General features: G+C 30.1%; 1 protein-coding gene and 1 non-coding gene across 5 annotated transcripts in view; one reads left to right on the forward strand and one right to left on the reverse strand.

Moving 5' to 3' along the window:
• Positions 1–301: 301 nt before the first annotated feature.
• On the reverse strand, positions 302–375 carry Trnat-agu. The gene has a single exon. It is a non-coding gene; the product is annotated as a tRNA-Thr (tRNA).
• A 280-nt stretch (positions 376–655) lies between these two features.
• The window catches only part of LOC123013567 (insulin-like growth factor 2 mRNA-binding protein 1), a 44,737-nt gene continuing 34,450 nt past the window's right edge, over positions 656–10,942 (forward strand). For 3 of the 4 annotated variants that reach the window (XM_044412173.1, XM_044412174.1, XM_044412175.1), the window contains exons 1-3: positions 656–977; positions 4,779–4,839; positions 5,192–5,248. In XM_044412173.1, the coding sequence (XP_044268108.1) occupies positions 764–977; positions 4,779–4,839; positions 5,192–5,248 (332 nt within the window). In that variant the 5' untranslated portion in view covers positions 656–763. Of the gene's footprint in view, positions 978–4,778; positions 4,840–5,191; positions 5,249–10,942 lie in introns of those variants that run through there. The other variant, XM_044412176.1, reaches the window with a different exon arrangement.

Raw genomic sequence — 10,942 nt, forward strand, 5'->3', positions numbered from 1 at the left:
TACAGAGATAAAGAAAATAGTGTTTCGTGTAATATAAGAAAAATTTTGATACAAAAATTCTGTCGTTTGCAAAACATCAAAATTAAATTTCTGATCTAAAATTGAGTTGGCAACAATGAGTAAAGTAAAAAAATGTTGCCAATTTAATATCATATTTTCATAGTTACTGGCTACCTTGATCAGTTTAATTGAACGCATGATTTTATTTATTGAAAAACAAGAATTTTTTACTAAAGAATAGAAAGAGAATTGTGGATTTATAAAAAAAACAACAATTAAAAGAAAAAAGGATTGTTTCACGAGGCCCCGGAGGGATTCGAACCCTCGATCTCCTGTTTACTAGACAGGCGCTTTAACCAACTAAGCCACGGCGCCGTGTGTTGCAAGACTGGGCCGCGTCCTTGCCCATCTTGTAATCACAAATCTTTGTCAATTCACAAATCCATTTGTGTTAAAATTTTCATTCGGATTTCGATTCGTGTTCACAATTAGGCCCTCCTGGGGGTGGTAATTTCGCGTCCCGAGCCTGTTATCAGCACGTGTCTGTAGTGAAAAGTGTCATTTTCGACCAATGGGCTTCCAGTTTAGTCACGTGCAATCCACAACCCAATGGCATGTGTTTTGATTCAATCTTCGCGGTTTGCGACGAGGTCAAGTGTGCGCATGTCAAAAAAGTTTGTTGTACGAGGTGGCGGACGTGTTTCGGCAACTCGAAACTCGGAATTTTCGAAAAAGTGTGAATATTTTGAAAAGAAAAGTGTCTATGAATACGACGGCAGGTGCCAAGATCCCGCCCATAACCATGAGCAAGCTGTACATCGGCAATTTACCGACGGAGACGAACGAGAACGCCCTCAGACAATTATTCCTCGAGCAAAACTTGTCTTGTACCAATATTTTGGTGAAACGTGGAGGTTATGCGTTCGTGGACTGCCCGGACCAGTCGTCCGCCGACAAAGCCATCGACAAACTCAACGGTAAGAATTGACAGCACAGCGACACTGTCACCTGTCATCAGTGTGGTTGGTGGTGTTGATGATGATGATGACACTGCACGGTGATTGACGGTGATTTTTTTCAAATCCGGCTGACCGGTAGATGCATTCCGCTGTGACAAAGCCGGTTTTTCGAAGGTGGGGGAAACGCTCCTTCGACGTATAAAAATTCCCGCCACAAATTCCAAACAACGTCACGTGGTTTCGCACGAAAATTTACACTCGACTTCCGGTAAACAACTGCACGTGTTTATTACACCACTGGCCACAAACTCAGTGGGCTGCGACTTTGACATCAAGTTGGCAGCATTGAATAATATGACGTTTGAACTTGATAGTCAGTGCTGCCACTTTATAAACAAAAACCAATTGATTGCACTGTTATGAGGATAAAATTTCAATTAAAATTATTTTTTCCTATGACCATGTACGATTTATTTTCGCACTGTGTGTTAGAAATCTAACGCACAATTCACACTCGAATGTTTTGTATTTTTTCATTCAACGTATTTTTTTTGTATCCATTATAAAAAATAAATCGTTATTCAACGTATTTTTGTATCCATTATAAAAAATAAATCGTTATGAAAAAAATATGTTCGTAAGAAAAAAATTATTTATGGTCGTAGGAAACATAGTGTACAAAACTTGCAGGAAAGTGTCTAACGCCTCGTGCGCAACTTTCCCGCTTGTGCGTTATTTATCACTTTCCGTGCTCGTTATGTAATATACTATTTTACACACATGTGATAGGTGAGGTTTGATGTTTAGACTTATGAAAATCATCTCAAGAACATTTTCATATAAACTTTCGTGTTCTACTTGAAAACAATGAAAAGAAAAATCTTGTGTGATCTTTGTAATTGTCTCAATTAAAAACGCATCAGTATTGCGTATATCACATACACGGTGATTCAAAAGGGTCGTCTACATGGTGATAGATGCTTTTTCTACGCCGCGTGGTTTCAAAATATGAGATAGCACATATTGGCAACGTTGAGTACAGTTTGAACCATCTTGTGCCTGTACTGAATAATTTAAAACGTTTAGAACTAACAAATTTTTGATGTATTGTTGCCGACTTTACCCTTTCAGTTTTTTCACGTTTTACTTTTTATTTTTGAATTTTTTTTTAATTATTTTTGATGCATATTTTGATGTCGTAAAATAAAAAATTACTCTTCCTAATTAAGAAAAAAATATAATATTAAACTTGCCTTTTTGAAGAGCTATAGTTTTCTAAGAAAAGTTGGTACGACAATTTGGTTTACAGTTTTGTGACTAATTTATTGGTTTAAAAAATCACCCAAGTGATTGTACGATCTTTTTGAATCACGCTGCATATATACAGGTTGTTCCAAAGAGTTGAAAAAGTCCATTAGTGACCTTTAAACGGTGAAATTTAAAAAAATTGCATAGGACATTGATAAATACTATAATCTAGTGCATCACCTAAAATTATTTTCATCCATACAGCATGTCCCAAACATTTTTGGACGTAGCCTTTTAAATAAACTTTTATTGTCGATTTTGCTTAGTTTTATAAATAAGACGTTTTATTGGCGGAAAGATGTACTTTTTAAAAATTTATTACACAAAAACTAAGACAGCTAGAACAATTTTTTTCTTACTTCTGCAAAGAAGATAGTACAGAATTTAAAGCTGTAGCAATTTTTTAGTGTTTTACATTTGTAAAGATTAATAAATTAGAAAGTTTGTTAAAAGTTAAATAACTTAAAAAAATTAAATCGATCATCCTATTTTTTATTTTTGCATCTAATAGATTGATAAATTGTCTATCTAAAAAAATAAACTTTTAATTTCTAGAATTGAAAAATGAAAAGATATTTAACATTTAATATTAATTGTAACAAGAATGCTTATGAATATCTGAGCATTGTTGATACTATGGCAACCATAGTAATTCCACTACGGATCACTTATCCGTTGATGTATTCAGAGATTGTAAAAGTCGTTATAAATATTGAAATTCGAATTATTTTATTGCAAAAGTAAAGAATAATGGATTCAGTTTAACACAAACGTGATTATTAAGTGATATTTCTTCCATCTCTTCTGCAACTGTGCACTTTTTGGCTACTGAAACAATAATAATAATTTTTGTTTAACGTTAAATATCTTTTTAATTATTGATTATAAATACCTAAAAGTAAATAATTTTAGAAAGACAATTTACTGGTTTTTGTGTAATAAATTTTTAAAAGTGCATGTTTTCGTTAAAAAACCTTTCTTATTTTTAAAACTAAGCAAAATCGACCAATAAAAGTTCAGCTTAAAAACATCGTCATAAAAATCTACATCCAAAAACGCTAAGAAACATATGGTGTTTCATTTAAAAAACCACAAGATTGTATTGTAACTTATTTTTGAGACACGCTGTATAGTTGAAAATAATTTTAAGCGATGGACTAGATTAGTCTCTATCAATGTCCTATATATATGTTTTTTTTAATTTTGCCATTTGAAGGTCACTAATGGACTTTTTCAACTTCCTGGGACACCCTGTATGAGTTTGTCTAAGGCCCACTTTCATAATCGAACGTAAATGTTGTTTAAAATGTGCTGTTTACTACGGAATTGTTGATAAAAATTTCACATTCTAAACCAACATTAACTTTAAAGTCTTTTTAATTCGATTATAAAACTGGCCCAAAGCCGTAAAAATTGAACTTTAGAACTTTTTTTTTTGACATCCAAATGGTAAAATGGTCTTCGAAGTTAACAAACTTAGCTTTTCTTGACTTTTTTTAGCCACTGTGAGCAAAAAAGAATGGCTTTTGACACCCGACATCAGAAAAAGATGTTAATAAATTGCTAAAAACAAGGTTTTAAAAACGCAAAGAAAACTTTGTCCATTCTCTGTAGTTTTGCCAAATTTGTAATTAAAAATGGCCATTTTTTTCTAACTACTTTGCTGCTGTTCAAATTTCAATTTTGCTTCTCAAAACTGACACTTTTAAGTACCTATCTTTAATTTTATTTTTATTTTAGCTAAGATTAAAAGTGAGAATGGTAACAAAAATTTTTTTCTCAAAAATGACATTAAAAATGACCTGTTTTAATCCAGCAGGAGAAAAATGTCTTTTTTTGTTTGTAATGAATAAAAAACGCAACATTTTATTACGTTTCTTTACTGTTATTTTATTTTGTACACTAATTAGATCAGTATTTTTTATTTTATTGATAATGTTCATTATGTTTGCTTGTGTAGATTTGATTAAGTATCAGAAATGAATAAAATTTTTGTTCTTGGAAGTCGTAAATTAATTTACGATTGAATTTTATTGAATACATTAAATATTCTTGTTCTCAAACACAGAAAAAGATAAGAAAATATTGAATTGTTGTTTAAAAATACAAATTCAGTAATTGAATATTTAAATTATAATGGCGATATTTGCTTCTCTCAAATTTAGATATTGGGCATTGACTATAAATAAATGTTACATTTGTTACCATTTTTACCATAGAAGTATTTCTCCATTTGCGAAAATAATATTCAAAAAAATCATTTTTTCGATTTTATATCTTTTTCTTATTTGAATTTAACGGAAGTGAAATGACAGATGAAAAGTTAAGTCCGTTAAGGATTATAACGGCCGTCAGTCATTAAGAATCAACTGCCTTCATGATGTTGTGATTTATTTTATGAATTCATGGAAAATACAAAATTTAAAGCTTTGCTCCTCTCTATTTAAAAAAAAAAACAAATTGAAAAAAATTGTACAAAACACTCGTTGCATATGCCATTATTTATTGCAGGTTTTAATTTTAATGGATCTTCGCTGGTTGTGGAACCGTCAGTAGCTTCAGGCAAAAAAAGGTAAGTTTTTAAGAATAATTAAAAGTAAAAATGATATTTTCGGCGAATCGTGACGCTACAAAGCAAAAGTGGTATTTATCAAATCCCATTTTATTGTATGCTATAGAATGTAGAATTTTCACCTGGGTTAAGCTGTAGCGTTTGAATCTATAAGCAGATAGGTGGTCAATGCCATTCAGGCACATGTTTGGGACTCTTAACTGCTTCTCGGAAGTGGCTTGTTGGTTGAAACAGGCCCCCAGTCTGTTTAATTCTTCCCACATTTCTAAAATTTGCATTCACCATTTTTCAATAAAATTAAATAATTACTAAATAAGTTAGTAAAAGTACGTTTTTATTGAACTGTTTACAGGGGGTCAATTGGTGGTTTTCCAGACGTGCCTTCAATGCAAGTCGGTAATGGATGGATGTAAGTACATGTAATTACCACATTATTTAGCTTTTATGTAAATGTAGTAGCTGTTTTGAGCTTTTTATTGCGTTGTTGTTTTTGTTTTTTTTGCCAAAATCGAAAAGTTGAATTTTTGACACGAGGGTGCGATTCTTGGTTTTATTAGGGAAAATCTGTGTCAGAGAGGGAGCGGGGCGTCCTTGGAGACGATATGCCGAGGGTCGAGGGCGAGGCTGTTAGTTATCGATCCAAAGTGAGGCGATTCCTCAAGCTTCTACCCTTATAGAGTTTCTGTTTTCAATTTTCTTTGTCGAGATGCTAATAGAAACGAATCAAGTTGGATATAAATAATTTATTTTATTTTTTGATAATTATGTTGGCAGTCTTTTAAATTTTTACTTTTCTTCTAAGAAATAAATTAATTGATAAACAAGAGGGTTTATTTTGAAAATTGGAATTGTGGAAACGTTGCCATATTTGTCACGACATCACCCGGAAATAAATTCGGTATTACGGTTGCAACAGATATTTTAAATAAGTGTATTTTATGTGTATGTACCCTATATTTACCGGGTCTTTTCCTGGAACACAAGTCGCTAATTAGTAGTTATTCGAGTGGACCTTTTATTCTATTGCTTTTGCCAAAAATGGGGCCATATGGACTTTTGCACCTGTCTTTTATTATTACTCATTTAATTTCAGTTTGTGGGTTTTTAGAACGTTCATTTAATTTGTCAGTTGAGCAACACATAAATTCCCCAATTTCTATATAAGATTTTAACCTTGGAATTTGTGCGCCAAATTTCCAACATAAGCTGTCTCGTTCTTTCCGATGAAAGAGAAGAATATTTTTTGCGTGTCGCTACTTCAAAGAATAATAGTAAAATGGTCAGAAATGGCCGTGGGTGTCCGGAACTGGTCTCATTCCTTTTCCTTACCTTACCTAACGAAACCCAAGCTTGCTACCTGCCCATTATTATCGCCGATACTGTTACTTTGGAATTTGTGTGCTGTAGCTGTCTATTTATTCTTTTTCTTTCGATGTACCTACCTGGAAAAGTGACAAAAATGGTGTATTATGTGCGGATTTGCTTTTACCAAAATTTTCAAGTTTTTACATTTGATTTGTATCTGTTTGGGGCAGGTTTTCGCAAGAAATTTATGAAGAATACAACACTGGAATAAATATGAAGCTGTGAATTAGATTGTTTTTTTTTGATCTTATTTTGGTGGGAGCAAAAATTTTGCATGTGTTTGTTCACCTTTCCTCAGAAAACCTGCCGAAAGAATGGATAATTACCAATCTCATTTATCAAAGCTGTTGTTTATGGATCTTTGAACAAATCTTGCAAAAAGGAAAAAATACTTAATTAGTTAATTCTGATAAATCGTTTTTTTTTTATTCATGCTAAAATGAAGTCTTATTTAATATTTAAAAAACACTGAATTAATAATAGTGATTGATTATTTATTAAATTGATTATGGATTTTTAATTAATACTTACTTGGATGCTATTTGATGTTAAATTCTCTTGAAAGTAATTTGGTGTAATAATTTTATTATTCTTACGTCTTTTTGATGAACAAAACGTATGGAACCAACCATTTTTTCAATCGTTGGTCTTTAAAAAATAATAATTAACCCATTTGATACCACAATTTTTTTTTTCAAATTTAGTAGTGCATTCATTGTTAGTTTATAAAATTTTTCAAAAAAAAAAAAAAACAAATTTAATTATTTGAGTTCAACGAGTTTATTTATCAAATTAATTCTAAACAAAATGTAATTCACCTTACTAAATATTTCTTCATTACATACCTGGGTACATAAATAACACAAAACAAGTACACACTTTCAATGTTTTGTACAGAAAAAAAAATTCCTTTCTAAGTGCTAACATTTTTTGGAAAAAAATGTATAAATATGCATCATATGAGTTATATTCAAAAATAGGAAACCAATTTTTTGTCAACTAGAATAGAGAATACAAAAATTTGTTTAGATTGTAACATAACATGGTGTCTCTAAAAATAGTTTGAAAACTCTATTTAAATGAGTGGGATGAAATTAAAATGCTATACAGGGTGCCAGAACTCACGCCCCAGAGCAAACAGGAACATGGAAAAAATGTTCAAAAAATTCTATCTGTCAAAAAATTGTGACCTTTTTTTGACGTTTGACATTTTGTTATATGTATTTAATGATATTGTATATGTTTTTTATAATTATTTACTGAATGTACAAAAAAATTTTCTAATAAAAGCCACAAATAACATTAAACAGAGTTACAATTTAGGATACAGCTTCTTTTTTTCCTCTTCTAATAGCCTGTAGCAAAAAAACTTGGAAAATTATTTTTCGAACAGAAATAGTAGAATCAAAGTGCAAAATTTAAACTCTCATATAACTTTTAAGTTTTTATAGATAGAATTTTTTAAACATTTTTTTCCATGTTTCTGGTATGTTACCTTACATGCCATTTTTCTCTGGGGTGTGATTGTGGCCCACCCTGTATAGGTATTAAAATAACAATTGAATCAGAAATTTTGCTAAATTCACAAATTGTCGTAGAGAAAAAATGCCAAGATAAGAGTATTTTATGTGCTTATAACATACGTTGTGATTGACGACGTTTTTTATAGAAGACCGTATATTAAGGGCAATATAAGAGGTTAACTTAAATACACCATAGAAACATAGAATTGGACAAAAATCATGTTTTGCGAATGAGATTTTTTGTTTTACGTTTTTTTTTTAGAATGGCAACTTAGGTACCTAAGTTGCCATTCTAAAAAAATATGAAACTTTTTCTCCTAAAAATTGGATAAAATATACATGTGTAGTTGTAATTTTTCTTATAAAAAAAAAGGTTTTACAGTGGGTTACCGCATTTGAAAAAAAAATAAAATTTTGCAGAACTCAAAACAAAACAAAAATTGAAAAAATTTATTTATGAGAAACGTTACATTTTTATGGTTCTTTACCATTCATCAATTAGTTTTTTCAAAAAAAAATGTTTTAGCAAAAAACGTTTGGTTTCATACTTTCTGTTCACCTGAAATTCGACAACTAAAAAACAGTATGTAAGTACCTAAGTTTTAGGTACTGAAATAAGACTTCAAATCGTTTATTCCAAAATATTTAACATAATTAAAAAAAATGTCACTTAATGTTGCAAAGTGTGTTTTTTGTTTTTTTTAATACTGGGGTTTCTTCACCCATCAAGTCGTTATCATCAGGACTGTTCCAAATCTGTTTGTAGGGATATTTTTACACATTTCTGTTTATCTTAAATTTTTTTGGTTTGGAATAATTGAAATTTCATAATTTCTGATAAATTTGATGATGAAATGTCTTACCGCCACCTGTCGCATGTTTTGGAATTTGCCGTTTAGACATCGAGCGTCAAGCACCATCACACAGGAAGTTGTTTGGCGCTTAGACAAAGAAAGCCCGAAACTTGGCTCCCCTAAACTCCCTTCTTCTAATTCGATCGCTCGAACGAACGGTTCGTAACGGATTTAGGAAAAGAAACTCGTTGAAAACATATCTCTTTAGTTAAAAATAAACGAGTTGTATTCCAATTTGATTTTTTTTGCGGCTTTAAGTATCCTTATTTAGTGCATTTGTAGAAATTGATGGTTGCTTTGCTTGTATATTAAATTGTATATTAAATTTGCCCATTAATTTTTAGGCGTGCGGGTGTCTCAGGACGTTAGAAATGGTTCGGTTCTTATATGGGTTTGGTGCAAAAGTTCCATCAAGTTGAGAGTTTAACATTGTTATTGACTGTGTAATGTAACTTCACGTTCTATTAATAAACCTTGTTATTACTTTGCATCTACCACATTTATTTATCTTCGCTTAGACGAATTTGTTGATTCCATTTTTAGTGGTTCAAATCAAGAGCAAAAACAAACTTTACTTACTGGGGATTTTACTCGTCTTAGTTGCATTGCTTTCCAATAAAAAAGCAAATTTTATTAAAAAAATAGAAATAGTCTATGATTATTTAGTAGGGGAAGGTGGGGTAAGTTAAGCCAAGTTATACGGCAAGGAAAATACGAAAATATTCTAATTGTTTTGCTTTGGGAAAGTCTGGACAAAAATAAGTAATTAACACGATTTCAAAATGTCTAGAATTTCTTGTTTTGGAACTGCTTTTGGTCCAGAACTGGTGCCCCAGAGAAAATTTTCAAGTAAGATAAGATACCAGGAACATGAAAAAAATGTTTAAAAAATTCTATCTGTCAAAAAATTTTGACCTTTTTTTATGTCTATTTATTGATACTGATGATCTTGTATATGTTTTTCTACAATTATTTTGTAAAGGTACAAACATTTTGCCAATGAAAGCCACAAATAACATTGAACAGAGCTAATTTAAAATGGTAAAAAATTAACATCAAAAAACAGAAATCAAGGAAAATGTGAAGATTGAAGCGAATAAATACGAAGTGAAAAAAGAAACAATGAAAAATTAAAGATCTTAAAATATTTAAGGGCAAAGAAAAATAATTTAATGATTGAAGATTGTGAAAGTTTATTGGATACAAAGCTTAATAAAAAAATTAAAAATGGGTAGAATCAACACGTAGAAATTTAAAAGATTGAAAGAAAGACTGAAAGTGAGAAAAATACACAGATCGACAGATATCTTAAAAATTTATAATACTGAAATATTAAGAATTTAAGATACCAGGAACATGAAAAAAATGTTTAAAAAATTCTATTTGTCAAAAAATTTTGACATTTATTATTTGACATTTGACTTGTTGGTCCATGAAAATGAAATGAAAGAAGACGGATTAAAAAACAAAAATCTCTAAGTACACGTTTTTATTTTAAATTGAAATAAGAGATCCTAATTAAACATAAAAAAATACAAATTAACTCACAAAAGTAACAAAAAATAAAATAAATTTTTAATACTTTTTATTGTTACAAATTTCAACAGGAGATGAATGTTCATTTTTAAAACAAAAATTTTCTATGAACATATAGGTATCGAAAAATGCTACGCAAGGGGTGCTTCTTTTAATAGTTTTTTTTTCAATATTTCCGAAATCATTTTAGAAAAAAATTTCAAAATGTGCTACAGATGATAACTTTTATACACCTAAACAAGTACAAAAATAAAATGTTGAAATTTTTAATTAGGTGCTTCCTAAACTAGATGGGATTAGGGTAAAAATTTACTCTAACTATTTTGCCTGTGCTTTCTTGCCACTTTCAGCAACAAAATTTCATAGTTTTTCATTAAAAAAGGTCTTTTGTGTTTTTCCGATACAATTTACGGATTTTTAGTAAAAATTGGTTTAAAAATTTATGTTACAGACCATAAACAGCATAAAAATTAAAAATTAAATTTGTTTTACCGTTTAGGACGCCCCTGATTAAAAATTTTGATATTTGGCATTTGTTTGGGTGTACATATAAAAGTACCAAATTTTGTAATTTTATCTATTCTGAAATATTAGGAAAAACCCTTTAAAAAACGTACCTTTTTTAGGAGGGTGTAGCTCCTTTTCATAGCATTTTTCAAAACTCTTTTATCTTAAAATTAAATATTCTATTAACTATTTAAATTTTTACCTAACAATAAAAATGAAACACTGTATAATTAACACATGAAAAATTAATTCACAAAAATTTAAAATTAACTCATTAAAATAACAAAAAAACTAAATTTTTAACACTTATAACACAGT

Source organism: Tribolium madens, unplaced genomic scaffold, assembly GCF_015345945.1.
Source record: "Tribolium madens isolate multiple individuals breed KSU strain unplaced genomic scaffold, Tmad_KSU_1.1 Scaffold_96;HRSCAF=242;Tcas5.2_LG5, whole genome shotgun sequence".
NCBI lineage: Eukaryota > Metazoa > Arthropoda > Insecta > Coleoptera > Tenebrionidae > Tribolium > Tribolium madens.